Below are 24,441 nucleotides of genomic sequence, written 5' to 3' on the forward strand. Positions count from 1 at the left end.
CAGAACTCCATCCTCACTATCTCCAGCTGTCCCCACTGCTACGGCTACACATTACCTGAACTCCATCCTCGCTATTTCCAGCTATCCCCACCGCTATGGCTACACATCAGAACTCCATCCTATCTCCAGCTGTCCCCACCGCTACGGCTATACATTACCAGAACTCCATCCTCGCAATTTCCAGCTATCCCCACCGCTACGGCTACACATTACCAGAACTCCATCCTCACTATCTCCAGCTGTCCCCACCACTGCGGCTACACATTACCAGAACTCCATCCTCACTATCTCCAGCTGTCCCCACCACTGCGGCTACACATTACCAGAACTCTATCCTCACTATCTTCAGCTGTCCTCACCACTACGGCTACACATTACCAGAACTCTATTCTCGCTATCTCCAGCTGTCCCCACCTCTGTGGCTATACATTACCAGAACTCCATCCTTGCTATCTCCAGCTATCCCCACCGCTACGGCTACACATTACCAGAACTCCATCCTCACTACCTCCATCTGTTCCCACCGCTGCAGCTTCACATTACCAGAACTCCATCCTTGCTATCTCCAGCTGTCTCCACCGCTACGGCTACACATTACCAGGACTCCATCCTCGCTGTCTTCAGCTGTCCCCACCGCTACGGATACACATTACCAGAACTCCATCCTCGCTATCTCCAGCTGTCCCCACCGTTGCGGTTATACATTACCAGAACTCCATCCTCGCTATCTCCAGCTGTCCCCACCGCTACGGCTACACATTACCAGAACTCCATCCTCACTATCTCCAGCTGTCCCCATCGCTATAGCTACACATTACCAGAACTCCATCTTCGCTATCTCCAGCTGTCCCCACCGCTACACATTACCAGAACTCCATTCTTTCTATCTCCACCTGTCCCCACTGCTATGGCTACACATTATCAGAACTCCATCCTCACTATCTCCAGCTGTCCACACCGCTGCGGCTACACATTACCAGAACTTCATCCTCACTATCTCCAGCTGTCCCACCACTGCGGCTACACATTACCAGAACTCCATCCTCACTATCTCCAGCTGTCCCCACCACTGCGGCTACACATTACCAGAACTCCATCCTCACCATCTCCAGCTGTCCCCACCACTTCGGCTACACATTATCAAAACTCCATCCTCGCTCTCTCCACCTATCCCCACCGCTATGGCTACACATTACCAGAACTCCATCCTCACTATCTCCAGCTGTTCCCACCGTTGCGGCTATACATTACCAGAACTCCATCCTCACTATCTCCAGCTGTCCCCACCACTGCGGCTACACATTATCAGAACTCCATCCTCGCTATCTCCAGCTATCCCCACCGCTACGGCTACACATTACCAGAACTCCATCCTCACTATCTCCAGCTGTCCTCACTGCTGTGGCTACACATTACCAGAACTCCATCCTTGCTATCTCCAGCTATCCCCACCGCTACGGCTACACATTACCAGAACTCCATCCTCACTACCTCCATCTGTTCCCACCGCTGCAGCTTCACATTACCAGAACTCCATCCTTGCTATCTCCAGCTGTCCCCACCGCTACGGCTACACATTACCAGAACTCCATCCTATCGCCAACTGTCCTCACCGCTACGGCTACACATTACCAGAACTCCATCCTCACTATCTCCAGCTGTTCCCACCGCTGCAGCTTTACGTTACCAGAACTCCATCCTCACTATCTCCAGCTGTCCCCACCGCTGCAGCTACACATTACCAGAACTCTATCCTCACTATCTCCAGCTATCCCCAACACTATGGCTACACATTACCAGAACTCCATCCTCACTATCTCCAGCTGTCCCCAGCTCTATCGAATTCAGCTACACATTAACGAAACTCCTTCCTCGTTATCCCCACCATTATGGAGTTAGCGTCCAAATGAATTGCTCAGCAGTTGGCTGATGGTGTAATGGTTAAGGGCTCTGCCTCTGATACAGGAGACCAGGGTTCGAATCTCGGCTCTGCCTGTTCAGTAAGCCAGCACTAATTCAGTAGGAGACCTTTGGCAAGTCTCCCTTACACTGCTACTGCCAATAGAGCGCGCCCTAGTGGCTGCTGCTCTGCTCTGGCGCTTTGAGTCCGCAAGGAGAAAAGCGCAATATAAATGTTATTTGTCTTGTCTTGTCAGCCATTCATACCTAGTGCAGTGTTTATGAAACATTGAGACCTCAGCATCCATATATCAAAATCTCCTGTGATTATTTTATTCTGATTGTAGCTGCTATAAATTCTATCAAATATCCTGGCCACAATTTTGTGCCGGCTCATTGGTGAGGAAGAAGGAAAGTCTCTATATATACAATGATCGTCTTAGGCCTCTTTCTCATGGATGGTTGAGCAGTCTTCCTGTGGCTTTTCTAATTGAAAAACTTTATAGTAACAGCCTAGTAAATGACCACTGTAGAAATATATGGGAACATCACGTATAGTTCATACTGCAGTCATCATATCATTCTATAGCACCATGATTGCCGAGTGGTAGAAAAACATCAGAAATAGCATCTTGGGTTTGGTACATGCCTCGTAATGCTGCTCAGATGCATACAATCATTGTTCAGTGATCAGCTACGTGTTCAGAAGGTCCAACTAATCATCCTACCTAATAAAAGCCCTGTGTCTTTGCCTCCCCTGTCCCAGTGTCCGTGCTTTTGTGCTACTGTACATGTGTAGCGCGGGCGGCCGTTGGGACAGGAGGAGGACGGGGGCTGGTGGGTGTGCGTGTGCAGATGGAGCAGGGGCCCGCTGACATGTGGTGGTCACAGGCGGGAGGGGAGGGGGGTTGTGAGTGTGACCTAGAGCCCGTTTTAAACCGGCTTAGGTTTTCAAGTACTTTATAAAGTTAAAGTGAACCCGAGGCGAACATAAACTGATGAGATAAACAATTATATTTATCCTCCTACTACTAAAAATTACTTTTTTTTTAAGTATCCCAGGATTCTCTTTTACCGTATATTTAGTCATTTACAAAATAGTCTCTAATCAATGGCAGCCTGTTAAGTGTCCCAGAGTTAGAAAAAGATCACTAGGTCATGCATTTTATCTCTCCCTGCCCTCAGAAGTTGTATTTTGACAGGAAAACCTTTATGGCTGTCATTTGCTTATCAGCGATGTTTACTATATTCCTGACAAGGTACCAACAAGACAGAAGCTGTCACTTCCATGCCTAGAAATGAACGTTTCAGGCAGCAAACTAAAACAAATAAAACAGCCTGGTTAGCAATATGTTTTGTACTGTGCATACACAATGTTTATTTCATTATGTCACATGTTGCCTCAGGTACACTTTAAGGATTTAAAGGCGGGACAGGATGGTCTCCTGGTCTACATGTTCCAGCTGGATATAAGGAATACCAGAAATGGCCCACAGAACTTAGCATTCAGAACTTAGCAGGTGCTTCCATAGGATCAAACTGGGATATTGCCTAGGGCCCCAATCTCCATAAGGGCCCCACGAGTCAGAGACTGTACAGGTTACCAGTTTACAGTCAGTAGAATATGAAAATAAAAGGTGTCCCACATCTATTTTGTGATGTGGTTACTGTGGCGCCCTAAATGAATAAGAATAAGATTGCAGCTGTGTAAGGATTAATCCTTGCATCCAAGTTGTTAACAGTGTTCTAGTAATTCGCAGCGCAGATGTATTCTTCTATCTGATGTATATCCTTCCACTCCACCACCTGTATATGTAGTCTTGTGCAAATAAAGCAAAACAGGGATGCTTTCAGTGGATTGTAAATTTCGATGTATTTTCTGGATAAAAAGGCAGTACAGGCGATACGAGGTGACACTTACTCTAGGCATGTAGCAGCTCCGACCCAGTGTGGTACTAGGAACCTCAGTATGCGACCCGGCTGCGTGCTGCCCGATCTTGTCCCACATCTATTTTGCCCAGGGTCCTATTTAACCTAAAACCACCCCTCATTGCTAAGCAAACACTCACATTTAGTGCCAGGGTTGTTTAATGCAGCAAGGTAGTAAAGGTGAATGCCGGGATTGAACGTCCACAATGAATGAGGCCATCATTTCCACACATGGGGCGGTTGCACATACCGAGATGCATGCCCTATACTCCACCAATGAGAATTCAGGCAACCTATAAACACCCATCAATGTCATTTTATACAAAAGGAGAATCAAAGTGGTGTCACAAAGCTCTCTGTTTACATAAACAATACAGTGCAGAGAAGGTTAAAGCTGAACTCCCTGCTGTTATGTTTGCAGACGGTGTATTGCATTGAATAGTGTATTTTTACAAGAAATCTGAAATATTTTTCACACAGATTTTTTTTTTCTCACACAGAGCTTGATGCCCCGAAAAATCTGCGTGTCATGGGGCGAGCCTCAACAACGCTGGAGCTGGAGTGGGATAACAGTGAGGCTGATGGTGAGGGGTACCACGTTGTCTTCAGTACCTTGGCGGGGGATCAGTACCATGAGCTCAGAGTGCCACGCAACCCTGGCCAGATGACCAAAGCCACGCTTACTGGTGAGTGATAACTGCCACAGTTCTGCCACACTGTTAGTAACTTGTGTGTCACTGTAATGGCCTTTACTGTGTCTTAAAGAGAACCTACCTGGAGCTTCTTTCAGCCCTGGAGCTTCTTTCAGCCCCCTGTAGTCCTCCTAATCCCTTGCCGCTGTTCTGCACTCTTTTATTCAGCATCTATGCTCCTTAACCTCCTTGCCGGTTATCCTGAGCTCAGCTCGGGGTAATCTGCGCAGGAGGATTTCTCAGGCCCCGCTGGGCCGATTTTCACAATTTTTTTTTTATTGCACGCAGCTATATTGCACGCAGCTAGCTGCGTGCATATTTCGATCGCCGCTGATTCGCCGCTACCCGCCGCGCCGCCCCCCCCCCTCCAGACCCTTTGTGCAGCCTGGCCAATTAGTGCCAGGCAGCGCTTGAGGGGTGGATCGGGATTCCCTATGACGTCGGTGACGTCATCCCGCCCCGTCGCCATGGCGACGGGGGAAGCCCAGCAGGAAATCCCGTTCTGAACGGGATTTCCTGCTTTCAGAGAGCGCCGGCGGCGATCAGGTTAGGTAGGGGGATGCCGCTTGGCAGCGGCTATCATGTAGCGAGCCCTGGGCTCGCTACATGATTTAAAAAAATAAATAAATAAATAAAAGAAAGTGCTGCGCCGCCTCCTTGCCGACACAATTGGACCGGCAAGGGGGTAAAAAATTCCTACATGCGCGCGATCGAGGAGGCTCGCAGCCGTAGGCACGCATGTGCAACAGCCCGCGACTTGCCCACCTTGCTTGGCTTTCAGAAGGGCTTAGTGACTGAATAGGACAGAGTGGAATGATGGTAAGGGACGTGGACAACTGCATGGGGCCAGAAGAAGCCCCAGGTAAGTTAAACTGGCCACTTTTATTTCACTTTAGGTCCCCTTTAATATCACCTAAAACCATACGGTTGTTGTAAATAAAAAAAATTAGACAAAGCTTATAGCAGAGTCCCTGTTATTGCAATTTTTAAACTGCCTCTGCAGTGAGAGGAAAATGGAGGCCTCTATATTTATTCTCTTTTAAACAATGGCAGTTGCCTGTTGCTGTGACTAAAATTTGACTATGCTAGCTGCAGGTAGTACTGCGCAGGCGCAGAACACTCCCGGCAATGGGACCGATATTGGGGCGCGAGCATGCACAGTACAGCTCGATTGGCAGGACTGAAGCCTTTGTACCGGGGAAGATTTAAGATGAACGGAGCCACCCGGGTGGATGGCAAGGGAGCCTACTGTGCACATGTGGCTTGAAGAACGAAGCAGTAAATTAGGGCGCATATGGCAAGTGGAATAATTGGGTGCCGCCATAGGTGACAATTTAAAATATTGGTATTTGGGTGCACATTCTCCCAGAAGTGTGCTTGTGGGGTGGTGGTTCAGTTTAGGTAGCTGGGGGGGAGGTAAGGGTTAGGCATTAGGTAGATTGTTTTTGCAGGAGGTTTTTAAGGGTTAGGCATTAGGTACTGTAGATGGTTTGCGCGCGCGTGTGTGTGTGTGTGTGTGTGGGGGGGGGGGGGGATTTGCGTTCTGTGTGAGTGTAGGGTTAGGTTTGGCAATAGTTAAATACTGGTATCTAATACCAATATTTTACTATTGGCTTTACTAGGTGCTCAAATCTCCGCCTTTATTTAATGTATGCCTTCTATTTAAATCATCGCAGGTTTCCTTTAAGGTTTGTGATTTTGGACCTTACTAAAGCTAAAAAGATCAGCAGGACAGCCAACTGGCATTGTTTAAGAATGAATCAATATGGCAGCCTCCATATCCCTCACATGCTGGCTCAATTTAAAGTGTTACCTTTGAAAACAACATGCTGTAGTTTTTAAGATTTTGTTCATAGTACTGTTGAGCCTTTTTCAGTTCACTTATTGCTCTGAAGCACAATATGGGAAGGCAGACACCTAAACAAGCACACTGGAAGAAAGTAAAGGTGACCATACATCCGCGAGTCAGCCGATTGATCATCCGATTCAATTATTATAATCGATCAGGAATCGGCCTGCGGCGTATGGGCAGGCAACAGATCCCTCTCTCTTATCAGATTCCATGGGAGAGAGATCTGTCTCTTGGTCGATCTGCCCATACATCGTCTGTTGTATTGGCAGCTTAACCACTTACCGACCGCCCACTGCACAGGGGCGGCCGGAAAGTGGATCCCGCAAGGACCGCCGCATGCACAGAGGGCGGCGGTCCTTGTACGGGCATGGGCGGCGCGATCGCGTCATTCGTGACGCGATCGGCCGCCGGCGACTGGCTCCGCCCCCTCGCGCTGTAACCCGCCGGCCGTTCGGAAGCGCCGGCGGGTTACTAGCACCCGGATCGCCGCATACAAAGTGTATAATACACTTTGTAATGTATACAAAGTGTATTATACAGGCTGCCTCCTGCCCTGGTGGTCCCAGTGTCCGAGGGACCACCAGGGCAGGCTGCAGCCACCCTAGTCTGCACCCAAGCACACTGATTTTCCCCCCCCCCCCTGCCCCCTGATCGCCCACAGCACCCCTCAGACCCCCCCCCCCCCTGCCCACCCCCCAGCTTACTGTTTGCACCCAATCACCCCCCTAATCACCCATCAATCACTCCCTGTCACTATCTGTCAACGCTATTTTTTTTTTTATTCCCTAAACTGCCCCCTGCTCCCTCCTGATCACCCCCCACCCCTCAGATTCTCCCCAGACCCCCCCTCCCTGTGTACTGTATGCATCTATCTCCCTGATCACCTGTCAATCACCCATCAATCACCCCCTGTCACTGCCACCCATCAATCAGCCCCTAACCTGCCCCTTGCGGGCAATCTGATCACCCACCCACACCAATAGATCGCCCGCAGATCCGACGTCAGTGCAGTGTTTACATCTGTTCTCTACCCTAAACACCCACTAATTACCCATCAATCACCCCCTATCACCACCTGTCACTGTTACCCATCAGATCAGACCCTAATCTGCCCCTTGCGGGCACCCAATCACTCGCCTACACGCTCAGATTGCCCTCAGACCCCCCCTTATCAATTCGCCAGTGCAATATTTACATCTGTTCTTCCCTGTAATAGCCCACTGATCACCTGTCAATCACCCATCAATCACCCCCTGTCACTGCTACCCATCAATCAGCCCCTAACCTGCCCCTTGCGGGCAATCTGATCATCCACCCACACCAATAGATCGCACGCAGATTCAACGTCAGATCACCTCCCAAGTGCAGTGTTTACATCTGTTCTCTACCCTGAACACCCACTAATTACCCATCAATCTTCCCCTGTCACTGCTACCTATCAGATTAGACCCCTATCTGCCCCTAGGGCACTCAATCACCCGCCCACACCCTCAGAACGCCCTCAGACCCCAGCCCTGATCACCTCGCCAGTGCATTGCTTGCATCTATTCCCCCCTCTAACCACCCCCTGAGACACCCATCAATCACCTCCTGTCACCCCCCTAGTACTCCTATCCATCAGATCAGGCCCAATACAACTTGTCATCTAAAAGGCCACCCTACTTATGATCGGTTCCACAAAATTCGCCCCCACATAGACCACCTGTCATCAAAATTTGCAGATGCTTATACCCCTGAACAGTCATTTTGAGCCATTTGGTTTCCAGACTACTCACGGTTTTGGGCCCGTAAAATGCCAGGGCGGTATAGGAACCCCACAAGTGACCCCATTTTAGAAAAGACACCCCAAGGTATTCTGTTGGGTGTATGACGAGTTCATAGAAGATTTTATTTTTTGTCAAAAGTTAGCGGAAATTGATTTTTATTGTTTTTTTTTCACAAAGTGTCATTTTTCACTAACTTGTGACAAAAAATAAAATCTTCTATGAACTCACCATACACCTAACGGAATACCTTGGGGTGTCTTCTTTCTAAAATGGGGTCACTTGTGGGGTTCCTATACTGCCCTGGCATTTTAGGGGCCCTAAACCGTGAGGAGTAGTCTAGAAAACAAATGCCTCAAAATGACCTGTGAATAGGACTTTGGGCCCCTTAGCGCAGTTAGGGTGCAAAAAAGTGTCACACATGTAGTACTGCCGTACTCAGGAAAAGTAGTATAATGTGTTTTGGGGTGTATTTTTACACATACCCATGCTGGGTGGGAGAAATCTCTCTGTAAATGGACAATTGTGTGTAACAAAAAAATCAAACTATTGTCATTTACAGAGATATTTCTCCCACCCAGCATGGGTATGTGTAAAAATACACCCCAAAACACATTATACTACTTCTCCTGAGTACGGCGGTACCACATGTGTGGCACTTTTTTACACCCTAAGTGCACTAAGGGGCCCAAAGTCCAATGAGTACCTTTAGGATTTCACAGGTCATTTTGCGACATTTGGTTTCAAGACTACTCCTCACGGTTTAGGGCCCCTAAAATGCCAGGGCAGTATAGGAACCCCACAAATGACCCCATTCTAGAAAGAAGACACCCAAAGGTATTCCGTTAGGAGTATGGTGAGTTCATAGAAGATTTTATTTTTTGTCACAAATTAGCGGAAAATGACACTTTGTGAAAAAAAACAATTAAAATCAATTTCCGCTAACTTGCGACAAAAAATAAAATCTTCTATGAACTCGCCATACACCTAACGGAATACCTTGTGGTGTCTTCTTTCTAAAATGGGGTCATTAGTGGGGTTCCTATACTGCCCTGGCATTTTAGGGGCCCTATACCGTGAGGAGTAGTCTTGAAACAAAAATGACCTGTGAAATCCTAAAGGTACTCAATGGACTTTGGGCCCCTTAGCGCAGTTAGGGTGCAAAAAAGTGCCACACATGTGGTATCGCCGTACTCAGGAGAAGTAGTATAATGTGTTTTGGGGTGTATTTTTACACATACCCATGCTGAGTGGGAGAAATCTCTCTGTAAATGAACAATTGTGTGTAAAAAAAATCAAACGTCATTTATAGAGATATTTCTCCCACCCAGCATGGGTATGTGTAAAAATACACCCCAAAACACATTATACTACTTCTCCTGAGTACGGCAATACCACATGTGTGGCACTTTTTTGCAGCCTAACTGCGCTAAGGGGCCCAAAGTCCAATGAGCACTTTTAGGCTTTACAGGGGTGCTTACAAATTAGCACCCCCAAAATGCCAGGACAGTAAACACACCCCACAAATGACCCCATTTTGGAAAGTAGACACTTCAAGGTATTCAGAGAGGGGCATGGTGAGTCCGTGGCAGATTTCATTTTGTTTTTGGTCACAAGTTAGCAGAAATGGAAACTTTTTATTTTTTTTTCTTGTCACAAACTGTCATTTTCCGCTTACTTGTGACAAAAAATAATATCTTCTATGAACTCACTATGCCTCTCAGTGAATACTTTGGGATGTCTTCTTTCCAAAATGGGGTCATTTGGGGGGTATTTATACTATCCTGGAATTCTAGCCCCTCATGAAACATGACAGGGTTCAGAAAAGTCAGAGATGCTTTAAAATGGGAAAATTCACTTTTTGCACCATAGTTTGTAAACGCTATAACTTTTACCCAAACCAATAAATATAGGCTGAATGGGTTTTTTTTAATCAAAAACATGTTTGTCCACATTTTTCGTGCTGCATGTATACAGAAATTTTACTTTATTTGTAAAATGTTAGCACAGAAAGTTAAAAAAATCATTTTTTTTTTACAAAATTCATGTCTTTTTTGATGAATATAATAAAAAGTAAAAATCCTAGCAGCAATCAAATGGCACCAAAAGAAAGCTTTATTAGTGACAAGAAAAGGAGCCAAAATTCATTTAGGTGGTAGGTTGTATGAGCGAGCAATAAACCGTGAAAGCTGCAGTGGTCTGAATGGAAAAAAAGGGTCTGGTCCTTCAGGGTGGTAAAGCCCACGGTCCTCAAGTGGTTAAGTGTTATCTGTTTGGTCAGCAATAAACACCACCAATAAGAGGCCAATAAGCCCCCAGCAGTGACAATACAGCTACGTTTTCTGACACATCTGGAGACTATAGGCCCAATCCATTGCACTTGTTCTCCTAAGTTTTCTCCTAGTAGATCATTTTTCATCTTTTGTTTAAATAACTTTTCAGCTCTCTAATTGCAAAAGTACCAAAAAGTAGGTGAGAAAGTGCTGTCAAAATTATTCTGAGCATTTTCTTCCTTGCTGGTGGCTCAAAAAGCATTTTATTGATAAGATGTGAAAATATCACCTAGGGGAGAGAGTAAATTGGATTGGGCCCCATATGCTCAAAACAATTTCATGTCAGCTTAGAGTAGGTTCACACTAGGGGCTTGATTCACAACGCTGTGATGACTCTTATCACGGTCGCGTTAGTGTTTTGCATGCGCTATAACGTGTGCCGGTTTTCGCATGCAAACGCAAATTTTCACGCGAAAACGGTGCGAATGCGCAGCTGGTTTTGCACGAAAATTTGCGATTGCGTGCGAAAACCAGTACGCGCCTTATAGTGTGTGCAAAACACTTGCGCGACCGTGATAAGAGTTATCACGGCTTTGTGAATCGAACCCTCGGTCCGGGAACGTATCCATGGCTTCGTTTTTTAAAACCTGATGAAAGCCACGGATAGCAATGTTAAAAATAGTAGATCCTTCTGCGTTCTACGGGGACCCATTTTCAAAACCTGAACGGAAGGTCCGGATCTGCTGCATTTTCACGCACCGCATACGGATCCTGATACACGTAGGGGTAGTGAAGGGCAATAGGAAAACGGATCCCCCTCTAAACAGGCCATTTTGGACACAGAAACGGATCCGTTTTCTGTGTCCCAGCCCTGCCTGTGGATGGGGAGAAGGCTGCCATGCTGGAGGGGGTAGCAGCCAGGACGGGGGGGTTGCAGCGGACGGCGGGGTCGTCGTCCCCCCTCACCCCTGGGTCCCTCCTTCCCCGCTACCCCTCCAGCTAATTCCTGCTTAATTACTTAAAAATCAATGTTATAAAGCAAGTGGTGAGCGGGGAACTACTCACTTCCTTGCGCTCCACCGCTCGGGATGCTCGCTGGATTCCGCAATTAGGTCAATTCCGATTCCGGCGGTCGGAACAGAATTGCTAAACCTCCAAAACGGAAATCTCTCTCGCCGGCCATATAAATATTTACCTTCCCCGGCTCCAGCGCAGTCGCAGTAGCGACTCTCGGCTCGGATCAGGCGGAACTAGCCAATCCCAGTTGGATCTGCTCTACTGCGCATGCGCAAGTCGCCTGCGCAGTAGAGCGGATCCAACTGGGATCGGCTATTTCCGCCTGATCCGAGCCAAGAGCCGCTACTGCGCCTGCGCTGGAGTCGGGGAAGGTAAATATTGCAGGCCCACAGCCTCACAATTTATCGGCTGTGGCTTCGGAGGGGCCTACAGAGACCACCGTGGGATGGAGGAGGACGGGGGAAGCCTCAATCGGATCCAGAGGCTTCCTCCTTATAAGGTAAGTACCCCCCAGGGGCCCTTTTTTCAGTACTAGTTCTTTTTAACCACTTGAGGACTATAGGCTTACACCCCCCTAATGACCAGGCTATTTTTTACTACAATTTAGGCCACTGCAGCTTTAAGGCCTTGCTGCAGGGCTGTACAACCTAGCACACAAGTGATCCCCCCCCCCTTTTCTGCCCACCAACAGAGCTTTCTGTTGGTGGGCTCTGATCCCTGCCGGCATGGTTGTTTGTTTGTTTTTTTTGTTCATTTATTTGTTGTTTTTTGTTAATAAATTTTCCCTTTTTTTTCTATTATTTTTATAACCCTCCCCCCTCCAGCCAATAACAGTGATCGGCTGTCATAGGGATCAGCCTATGACAGCTGATCGCTTCTGTGCACCGCTACCATAGATCGCAGCGCTTTACAATGTAAATAGATGGCAGTGTCATCATCTAACAGCGATCGGCGCTGGGAGACTGATGACGGAGCGGAGCATCAGCGTGTGCAATCTCCTGCAAAACCTCGCCCCAGAACTTCACGGCAATTGGCGTTGAGCGGTCCTGGAGCTACCGTCACGTTCACGCCAATTGGCGTGGAGCGGTCGGCAAGGAGTTAAGATAGGGATAGATAATGATTTTAGCACCTAAATAGGCACAGCTGATTAGCATAGTGTAGGAGATCAGAATAGCTTAACAATGAAATGGCAGGTACTATTCATCGTCATATTAAAGAGAACCTGAGGTGGATCTTCATGGGGCAGATGGGACACACAGCCATGTCCTCTGCCTAATTACATGGCTCTGTGTCCCCCAACCGCCGCTCTTTGCCCCCCCACCGTCACAAGATTTGTCGCTAACTCAGAGGTAAATAGAGGGAGAAGAATTCCCTGCAGGATTTCCTGAGCTGCCATTGGCAGCTCTCCTCCTGGCTGTGCCCCCTGCCGCTACCCCCGCCTCCCTGCACGCTATGAGAGACAACACAGTCTCTCAGCAGAGCTACGTGACCCACAGCTAAGTGAAAATGGGCTACTGCAGGCCACGGAAGCGGCGAGGAGCGGCGTTTTTTGCGGCTACCTATTCTGCTCAGCCCCGCGGATCAGGTAGCCTAGGTCTTTTTTTTTTGCATTTTTTGAGCCCACCTCGGGTTCTCTTTCAGCTGCAATCTTAGATTTGATTTGTGCTGATTTTTGCGGATCTTTTAGCTTTCCAGGGAAATATTTTGACCCGTAAAGACTCAGGCTGTCATAAACAGTACATATGTATTTTATTATGTATAAAGGGGCTAAACACCCCTTTACTAGGTGTTTATGTGGATTCCATGAGTTTGTCCTGGTGAGGTCTGTCCTACTAATGAAATATTGGTGCCCGCATAACTAATTAAGCCATGATCTTTCTATTATCAAGATTTGGAGGCAATAAGTGCCTTCCCTGAAGCACCAAAATGGCTGGAAACGGCTCTGGGCGCCACCGATGGTCACACGGAAATGGACTCCACAACTCGCGTCCAGCCTGAGAAATGCGTGCACAGCATTGCGTTTTGCACGCTTTGTCTGGTGTGACGGAGCCCTGAGACAGCAGCCGACTCTTGTGCTCTCAGGACTTTCAGTCACTCGGGCACAAGCCAGTTCCTGGCCTCTAAGCATCTTTTATACAGTAAGGGATATGTTTAGTAAAAAACTGTAAAAAGTCAGTGTGCATACAGCATATATAAATGTCACCAACTATTGCGCACACTACATAAAAACATGTTACAGAGCATGTGTGCAATAATAGCCCCCATGACCCCTGCGACTGCGAAGGGCCTAAGGGGGCCCATCTCTCTTCTCCCTTTATGCAGTCACACAGCGCGCACATACTTGTGTTGCCCCGCCTCCAGGAGGGGGCGAAACCGCAGTGACATTATGTGCATGCAGCACTGCTCTCATTAAAGAGGGTAAAAGAGGCAGGCCACACTTTGGGTATGGGGGGGGGGGGGGGGAGGGGGTTGGGGGCAGGTTTTTTTTTAAGCATAGGGCCCCACAGAGTTTTCGCAGGGAATCCTTGATATGCTCCTGATATGGTTTTCTTTGTTTCCTCCCAAAGCCACCATTGTGAACCTAGCCTTAAAGAGAGTCTGAAGTCTACAAAATTACCTCTTTTTTTAGGCAGTCCTCTTCAGCATTAATTGTATAGCTGAAACACCGATATCCTGCGTCAAAACGAGGCCTTAATCACCTTTATAACAATACCGGGGCAAAAATCCACAACTTCCAAGCTGTAGCTCTGCCTCCATTCGCGTCAATCCCCGCAGATCTCCGCCTCTCCCCCGCCCCTCTCAGTGAAAGAAGACTGAGAGGGGCGGGGAGAGGCGGTGATCAGCGGGGATTGATGCGAGGAGAGGCAGAGCTACAGCACACAGCTCTGTCTCTATCAGGAAGGAGCCCCACAATTTCCCCCGGGGATTTCAGAGTGATTAAGGCCTAGTTTTGCCGCGGGATAGCAGCGTTTCAGCTATGCCATTAATGCTGACGAGGACTGCCTAAAAAAAGAGGTAATTTTGTAGGCTTCAGACTCTCTTTAATGTGATAGGCTTTAGATTGTAAGCTCTCAAGGGCAGGTCTTTCTCCCCTTTTGTGTCTTGGAATTCAGTATACATTTTATTATCATGATACTTTTTATCTCTTTCATGACCAATTCCGTATTTTGTATCAATTTTGTATTTTGTCACCAACTATGTAATTTTCTGTATTGGTGTACATCATTATCTGTATTATGTACCCAGTTTTAGTTTCTTACTTTGTACAGCACCACAGAATATGTTTGCGCTTTATAAATTAATAATAATAATAGGCTGTTTAACTGAGCAGTGAATAAGCTTAGGGACTTAAAGTGTAGCTACAATCAAAACCTTTAGCTAATTTGTTGAATATCCAGTTTAATTATGAAATAAAGACAGAACACAAAGCATACATTATAAATACATTGTGTTTATTATTGGTTTATAAGGATATATATATATATATATACAACACAAAACATTCTAAAGTTCCTGCACATGTAGGACTCGGCTTCAGCAGGGCTTCTATGTTTCCTGAAAAGTAAGCTCTATTAGTCACATTACACCGGATCACTTTACCTGTTTATATATTTTACTATCAGTCTCAGTAAAGCTATTTTGTTATAAGCTGATTCAAAAACAGAGTCCTCTAGTTCAATCAATTGGCCAAAAAATACTGTATAAAAAGAGATGTCCCTGTTATTCCTCCTGTGTTGTCGCACTTTATAGACTACATGAGGCTTCTAGTGTCCATGAAGGGAATTGTTGGCAGGAAGCTACTTGTGTGCAGTAAAATGTCTCCCATCAGGACCAGCACAAGTGGGATAAGACAGTGTGTGATATACAAGAGGACCCCATAGTGTGACAGGGAGAGATACTCCACTTATACGGTTGCATTAAGTAGACAATAAACAAGGTTTATAGATATCGGAGGGAGTATGAGTTGCGACACCGCCCCATGAGTTGGGCATTGGGGTGATGCCGCTAGTAAAACATATTGGTAATTTACATGTATGATCTACGATCAGCTACAGCCATTACAGTAGCTGATCTGCTTGCTACTATCTGCATTGGGCACCCAATTACTGATAATTAACACAAGTGTCTAATAGAGCCACACCCAAATGACCTGATTCAGTCAGGGAAACCATAAATGGAATCCATATGTGTGCTGAGTGATTGATAAGTGAATGTAAATAGGAAGAGGGAACTAATGGAGAAGTAAGTTCAGCAAGTAACAGAGATTTTGGCCAAAAGATCTTAAGCCTGCCACCAACGCCAAGGTAGACTCTTCTTGGGCAGGACCTACACTACACTATGCTACCCTAACCTAATAGATGCTAGTCATCTCTCACCTCACGCATACGTCTTTGTGTTATAAAGTGCATATGAACTCCAGAAGTCTGTTCTTTTTTTTAAATAAAAAGCATTGATAGATTCTCCTCTAGCGCAGGATTAGCTATACACTTTTACTGTGTCTATGTGATGCTCCATTCCTGAAATATTCCCTCTTCCTCTCTGAAGACCAGCAGCAAATCTACATTGAGGAAGTGAGTTATCCATGGAATGGGACTTCATAGAGATAAAGTTATGTAGCTAATAATGACTTATAGGCAAATAGCCTATTTTACTTTATCTGTTTGATGCCCCATTTCTCAGGTATTCCCACTTCCTCCCTGTAGGCCAGCAGGAATTGGGAATATCTGCAGAATGGGACTTCCCAGACATTAAACAAAGATAATCGTGCTTCAAAGGAGAACAAATAGTATTATGGTAATTAGACATCCAGAGTTCAGGTGCACTTTAAACCACACCTAACCCTACATCTTACCAGTGCATTCTAACCTATCACTACAGTCACTGAGAGTCAGTCTAACCCTATGTCTCCTAACCTGCATGCTCTACCCTATCACTACAGTCACTGAGAGTCAGTCTAACCCTACATCTAACCTGCATGCTCTACCCTATCACTACAGTCACTGAGAGTCAGTCTAACCCTACGTCTCCTAACCTGCATGCTCTACCCTATCACTACAGTTACTGAGAGTCAGTCTAACCCTATGTCTCCTAACCTGTATGCTCCACCCTATCACTACAGTCACAGCATCTGTCTGCATGAGTCACTCTACTTCAGTCGGTCTATGTCTTTAAGTCAGTCAAGGTCCGTATATCCGAGTTAAGGTGGGCACACATCATTACGCATTTTTTTAAATTTAGAGATTTGATACTGTACAAAAAGTTGAATAAAGCAAAGGTCTAATAAAAATTAGAGCATTCTCAAATGTTTTTGATCAATATAGCAATCAAATATTAATTTAGAAATCCTCTCCCTTTACTGATTAGCCAGGGGGTGCAGGGGTCACCCACCAGTAATCAGCAGCCACACAGATTTGCACTGCATTGGGAGGTGTAAGATTAGTGGCATGGCATTCAGCTATTGTTCTGAATATCCTGTAACAGTATTAGGAAATATGGATCTTTTATCCAATTATCCAATCAGCATAGAATGTAATAATGTATGCCCAGCTTTATTGTTTATCCTGGTCCTTGTCGCAAATATTAAGTAAAAAAACAAAACAAGAAACGAAAACCTTGGAAAGGAAAGAAGGTGGGGTTGTTTTTTTTTTTTTTTTTTTTTTTTTATTATTTTTTTGTGTGAACAATTAGCATTTTATATATATTTTTTTTTTGGGGGGGAGGGGGGGGGAGGGGAGATGGGGAAAAAAACGTAATAACAAAAAAGTAGTCCACCTGAGTTGGGGGATTATACTCACCGCTCCTGAGTTGGGGGGATTATACTCACCACCTTTTTTTTTTGTTTGTTTTTTTAGATGGTTAGGCTGGTGGTTAGGGTGGTTGCAGAGGGGCCAGATGCTTTATAAGTTTGGCTGGATGTTTGCAGCGTGGAAGCAGAGGGCATGGGCATGCTGGAGTGGTTGAAATGCTTTATAAGCTCAGCTAGATGTTTGCAGGGTGGAGGCAGAGGGCATGGGCACATTGGAGTGGTTCAGATTAAGACAAGACAAATAACATTTATATTGCGCTTTTCTCCTGGCGGACTCAAAGCGCCAGAGCTGCAGCCACTAGGATGCGCTCTATAGGCAGTAGCAGTCTTAGGGAGACTTGCCTAAGGTCTCCTACTGAATAGGTGCTGGCTTACTGAACAGGCTGAGCCGAGATTCAAACCCTGGTCTCCTGCGTCAGAGGCAGAGCCCTTAACCAGTACATCATCCAATTAATTAGCAGCTGGTGGCTTTCATTTGCTAATTGCTGGGTGAGCAGAGAATCACATGTAAGGAAACTTTTCAGCTACTACTTACATGGCAGATTGTTCTGTTATTGCTGAGATGCTGGTCTTTGCAGATCCAGGCTAGAAACAGAACTGGTAGTGGCTGGAGTGGTGGGAGGCAGGCAGAGGTTGGTAATGCAGAATCCGCTTCTGCTTCATCTCTTCCAGTTGAAAGGCCTCTCCAAGGGTTGTTGTGCTGCGACTATCTTGGAATCCTTGGGAAATTCTGTGATTTTCCTGTTGATGAAGCACTGCAGCAGATGTGGTCTCATGCGCTCCCTGTTGTAAACACACTCCGTGCTTCCATCTTCTGCCAACAGTTCATAGACGTTTGCGATGGCATGGAGGACACAAGCATTGGCATCTATAATAGTGTATGCCTGTTGGTCTACCTGTAGATACTCCATGTTCTTCATTGGTTCTTCCACATAGCTCTTGTAGCTGTCTTCAATCTGCTGGATAGCCATGTCTCCAAGAACCGGGGTAGGATTACTGTCGGCTACCAGCACCGTTGTTCCATCGCATGCTGTGACAAAGGCATGTTGAAATTGAAGGTCCATATGAATCTGAACTGTTGGCTCTCTAGTTGGTTTGACATCGTAGCTCACTGCTCTTATGCGAGGAAGACCAGTTGCATCCTGAAACTGTCGCTTCAGCAGTTTCACAGCAGCCTTCACCACTTGTGTCCGGACCTTCCCAGTGCCTTGCAGGTCCTTCTTGTCGTCCATGGTCAGCCCCAGGTCTGGCAGCCAAAGCAATGGATCCCTCTGGCTCCTTCTCTTCACCCTCTGCTTCCTTCTCTTCACCCTCTGCTTTCCTACCTCGGTCTGGCTGCTGTCAGTTGGCTCACCTCTGCTCCTCTTCTTCCCCTTCTTCGGTGTTCCCGTAACATGGCTTGGCTCCGGTCTCATCATCCTGTTGCCCTATTTAGCCTCTGTCACTGTCCTCGAGTCTCCTTCTTACCAAAAGTCTTCTTTTTAATAATAAAAACGGTCTAATTCAGCTAGAGAGTCTAAAGCTGCTGCAATTCAAAATGGCTGCCAGCTCTAGACTGACTTCCAACTGCCATAACTGCCATGCCGCATGCAGGGAGCTCATGCCGATGATGTCATTCTGTAGCAGAGCTGAATCCTCTTGAGGTTATTAGTCAGTTGGGAGATGGCTCTTCTGTCCAAATAATAATTTCTTACATTTCTCTACTGTTAACAAGCTAGTAACATCTTTTAACATCATTTTTGTTAATATTTACATTCTAATTTCTGATATTTTAATGAATGTAGGTTAAAAAAAGCATAGCTGTTATCTTGGTTTATATCAACCTTTTGTGCCTCCCATCTGACTAATAACCTCAGAGGATTCAGCTCTGCTACAGAATGACAGCATCGGCATGAGCTCCCTGCATGTGGCATGGCAGTTATGGCAGTTGGAAATCAGTCTAGAGCCGGCGGCCATTTTAAATTGCAGCAGCTTGAGACTCTCCAGCTGAATAAGACAGTCAGTTGGGAGATGGCTCTTCTGTCCAAATATTAATTTCTTACATTTCTCTACTGTTAACAAGCTAGTAGCATCTATTAACATCATTTTTGTTAATATTTACATTCTAATTTCTGATATTGTAATGAATGTAAGTAAAAAAAAAAAAGCATAGCTGTTATCTTGGTTTATATCAACCGTTTGTGCCATTCAATAGGTAAACTCTTGTGAATTTATCACACCTCTTGTATAAAATTCAGTTAGTAGTGCAATATATATAGATAGATAGATAGATAGATAGATAGATAGATAGATAGATAGATAGAGATATAAATATTTGAACGTTTGTGTGTATGTATGTCTTTGTGTGTATGTGTCGCCATCACTCTAAAACGCCTTGACCGATTTCAAAGAAATCTGGTATACAGGTGCCTTACTACCTGGGATGATATGTTCTGGGGATCTCGCATCCCCCCTGCACACCTGGGCGGAACCACAAATAGCCAATCAGATTTTACCCATGTATGCCAATGCAATAAATGTAAAAGGCTGCCATTCTCACAGTAATAAAGCTAGTGTCCCGATACTTGGCACAGTTGGTCACTTGGTGATCGAGGTTAAAAATTTGGGCAAAGTAGGTGGAGCATAAAACAACCAATTCAATTTCAGCTGTTCATTTTAAATGGGAAAATGTAAACTGCAGCCCTTCTTAGACTGTTAATATTGAAGAATGTGGTTGAGCCTACAGCAGTCAATCAAAATTCACCTACTGATTTTCTAGGGGAATATTTAAACTGCTGCCACTCTTAAACTGTTAATGGCAGAGGCCTCAAACCTAGTACAGTCGGCCATTGGGCGACTGGGGTTCAAATCCAGAAAGGGGGGCAGAGCCACAACCAGCCAACCAGATTTGTTTCATTTCAATAACAAAATTTAAATTGTTGATGACAAGGGCTCCAAAGCTCATAAATTTAATCAGAAAATGTGGGCGGAGCCAACAACATCCAAATACATACCTGGGCAGCGTCGGGTCATCCGCCTGTTGATAATTACCATAATATATATTTTAGTTGAATGTTCCATTTTACAGCAGAACTCATCTATACCACTAAACATTAACCTCAAACTCCTACTCACCATTGTTGTTTAATCTTAAAAATGGGCATAAATTCCAACATGGAACAGGTATAATAGCTGTCATGTGACCACTGGAGCCGTTGTGTTACAGCCAAGGCCAGGGGCCAAGGCAGTCCAGGGCATTTATGGAGCCAATATATTAAAATCATGAATCAAAATAAAGTGTTTGTCCACCCTAAAAATCGAGCGGTTAGATTTTTAAGTGTACCTGAACACAAAAAAGGGCAAAGGATATATACAGGGAGTGCCCGACTTACTACCACCCGGCTTATAAAAGATCCGCCGATACAAACAGCCGGAAAATGTTACATTTTATTCTGTGGGAGCAAGTAAAGAGAAGTTTAAAAAAGACCTTGTCGTCTTTTTTAGAGAAAATCAATATTAAAAAATCAAAGAAAAAATGTTTTTTAAAATCCTAGGCCACCTACTGCACTTACACCTCCAGGGGCCGCCCGGTGCACTTACTCCTCCAGGGGCCGCCTGGTGCACTTACTCCTCCAGGGGCCGCCTGGTGCACTTACTCCTCCAGGGGCCGCCTGGTGCACTTACTCCTCCAGGGGCCGCCTGGTGCACTTACTCCTCCAGGGGCCGCCTGGTGCACTTACTCCTCCAGGGGCCGCCTGGTGCACTTACTCCTCCAGGGGCCGCCTGGTGCACTTACTCCTCCAGAGGCCGCCTGGTGCACTTACTCCTCCAGGGGCCGCCTTGTGCACTTACTCCTCCAGGGGCCGCCTGGTGCACTTACTCCTGCAGGGGACGCCAGGTGCATTTGCTCCTCCAGGGGCCGCCTGGTGCACTTACTCCTCCAGGGGCCGCCTGGTGCACTTACTCCTCCAGGGTACGCCTGGTGCACTTACTCCTCCAGGGTACGCCTGGTGCACTTACTCCTCCAGGGGCCGCCCGGTGCACTTACTCCTCCAGGGGCCGCCCGATGCACTTACTCCTCCAGGGGCCGCCCGATGCACTTACTCCTCCAGGGGCCGCCTGGTGCACTTACTCCTCCAGGGGCCGCCTGGTGCACTTACTCCTGCAGGGGCCGCCTGGTGCTCTTACTCCTCCCGGGTCCGCCTGGTGCACTTACTCCTCCCGGGTCCGCCTGGTGCACTTACTCCTCCAGGGGCCGCCTGGTACACTTACTCCTGCAGGGGCCGCCTGGTGCACTTACTCCTCCCGGGTCCGCCTGGTGCACTTACTCCTCCAGCTTGTAACCCACTTTTCCGAGACTCTTGGATTCCTTCCACATTACCTGCTCTCTTGGCTTGTACTGTGTATTAACCATATGTATACTGTTCCTATCTACAGGATCTTCACTTTGTGGCACATTATAGGTTTTATAGGGGCACATTGCACACGTTGTTTTTCATCATTGAGATATCATTGCACTTTAGAGCTGCTTAGACCTGTGTTCCTGTGTGTAATTAGTTAGACCGGCCCTTTAGCTTCATTACTGTGGAAATCAGCATATTCATCGTTGGTTGTGTTTCTATTTACGCATATTGTGGAGTTTAACCACTTACTGACCGCCCACTGCACAAGGGCGGCCGGAAAGTGGATCCCGCAAGGACCGCCGCATGTACAATTGGCGGCGGACCTTGTACGGGCATGGGCGGAGCGATCGCGTCATCCGTGACGCGATCCTCCGCCGGGGATCGATGGCCGGGATTTAGCCTCCACCTCGCCGGCCACTTAGCAGCGCCGGCAGGCGGAGGAATACAAATCGCCGCCGATCATTGCTTATAATAGGCTTTGTAATGTATACAAAGCCTATTATACAGGCTGACTCCTGCCCTGGTGGTCCCAGTGTCCGAGGGACCACCAGGGCAGGCTGCAGCCACCCTAGTCTGCACCCAAGCACATTGATTTCCCCCCCCCCCCTTCCCCCTGATCGCCCACAGCACCCCTCAGACCCCCCCCTACCCACCCCCCAGACCCCTGTTTGCACCCAATCACCCCCCTAATCACCCATCAATCACTCCCTGTCACTATCTGTCGACACTATTTTTTTTTATTCCCTAAACTGCCCCCTGCTCCCTCCTGATCACCCCCCACCCCTCAGATTCTCCCCAGACCCCCCCCCCCCCTCCCCGTGTACTGTATGCCTCTATCCCCCCTGTAATAACCCACTGATCACCTGTCAATCACCCATCAATCACCCCCTGTCACTGCCACCCATCAATCAGCCCCTAACCTGCCCCTTGCGGGCAATCTGATCACCCACCCACACCAATAGATCGCCCGCAGATCCGTCGTCAGATCACCTCCCAAGTGCATTGTTTACATCTTTTCTCTACCCTAAACACCCACTAATTACCCATTAATCACCCCCTATCACCACCTGTCACTGTTACCCATCAGATCAGACTTTAATCTGCCCCTTGCGGGCACCCAGTCACCCGCCTACACACTCAGATTGCCCTCAGACCCCCCCTTATCAATTCGCCAGTGCATTATTTACATCTGTTCTTCCCTGTAATAACCCACTGATCACCTGTCAATCACCCATCAATCACCCCCTGTCACTGCCACCCATCAATCAGCCCCTAACCTGCCCCTTGCGGGCAATCTGATCACCCACCCACACCAATAGATCGCCCGCAGATCCGTCGTCAGATCACCTCCCAAGTGCATTGTTTACATCTGTTCTCTACCCTAAACACCCACTAATTACCCATCAATCACCCCCTGTCACTGCTACCCATCAGATTAGACCCCTATCTGCCCCTAGGGCACTCAATCACCCGCCCACACCCTCAGAACTCCCTCAGACCCCAGCCCTGATCACCTCACCAGTGCATTGCTTGCATCTATTCCCCCCTCTAATCACACCTTGAGACACCCATCAATAACCTCCTGTCACCCCCTAGCACACCTACCCATCAGATCAGGCCCTAATTTGCCCCATGTGGGCTCCTGATCACTCGGCCAAACCCTCAGATCCCCCTCAGACCCCCTTCCGATCACCTCCCCAGTGCATTGATTGCATCTATTTTCCCCTCTAACCACCCCCTGAGACACCCATCAATCACCTCCTGTCACCCCCCTAGCACTCCTATCCTTCAGATCAGGCCCAATACAACCTGTCATCTAAAAGGCCACCCTGCTTATGACCGGTTCCACAAAATTCGCCCTCTCATAGACCACCTGTCATCAAAATTTGCAGATGCTTATACCCCTGAACAGTCATTTTGAGACATTTGGTTTCCAGACTACTCACGGTTTTGGGCCCGTAAAATGCCAGGGCGGTATAGGAACCCCACAAGTGACCCCATTTTAGAAAAAAGACACCCCAAGGTATTCTGTTGGGTGTATGACGAGTTCATAGAAGATTTTATTTTTTGTCAAAAGTTAGCGGAAATTGATTTTTATTGTTTTTTTTTCACAAAGTTTCATTTTTCACTAACTTGTGACAAAAAAATAAAATCTTCTATGAACTCGCCATACACCTAACGGAATACCTTGGGGTGTCTTCTTTCTAAAATGGGGTCACTTGTGGGGTTCCTATACTGCCCTGGCATTTTAGGGGCCCTAAACCGTGAGGAGTAGTCTAGAAAACAAATGCCTCAAAATGACCTGTGAATGGGATGTTGGGCCCCTTAGCGCACCTAGGCTGCAAAAAAGTGTCACACATATGGTATCGCCGTACTCAGGAGAAGTAGTATGTGTTTTGGGGTGTATTTTTACACATACCCATGCTGAGTGGGAGAAATATCTCTGTAAATGGAAAATTGTGTGTAAAAAAAAAAAAAACCAACCATTGTCATTTACAGAGATATTTCTCCCACCAAGCATGGGTATGTGTAAAAATACACCCCAAAACACATTATACTACTTCTCCTGAGTACGGCAATACCACATGTGTGGCACTTTTTTGAAGCCTAACTGCGCTAAGGGGCCCAAAGTCCAATGAGCACCTTTAGGCTTTACAGGGGTGCTTACAAATTAGCACCCCCCAAAATGTGAGGACAGTAAACACACCCCACAAATGACCCCATTTTGGAAAGTAGACACTTCAAGGTATTCAGAGAGGGGCATGGTGAGTCCGTGGCAGATTTCATTTTTTTTTTTTTGTCACAAGCTAGCAGAAATGGAAACTTTT

The 24,441-nt window shown here is 46.8% G+C and overlaps 1 protein-coding gene across 2 annotated transcripts in view; it reads left to right on the top strand.

The window, feature by feature from the left end:
• LOC137520979 (tenascin-R-like) overlaps positions 1-24,441 on the top strand; it is a 1,317,931-nt gene that overhangs the window by 580,796 nt on the left and 712,694 nt on the right. For both annotated transcript variants that reach the window (XM_068239627.1, XM_068239626.1), the window contains exon 9: positions 4,329-4,514. In XM_068239627.1, the coding sequence (XP_068095728.1) occupies positions 4,329-4,514 (186 nt within the window). The remainder of the gene's footprint in view (positions 1-4,328; positions 4,515-24,441) is intronic.

Source organism: Hyperolius riggenbachi, chromosome 6, assembly GCF_040937935.1.
Source record: "Hyperolius riggenbachi isolate aHypRig1 chromosome 6, aHypRig1.pri, whole genome shotgun sequence".
NCBI lineage: Eukaryota > Metazoa > Chordata > Amphibia > Anura > Hyperoliidae > Hyperolius > Hyperolius riggenbachi.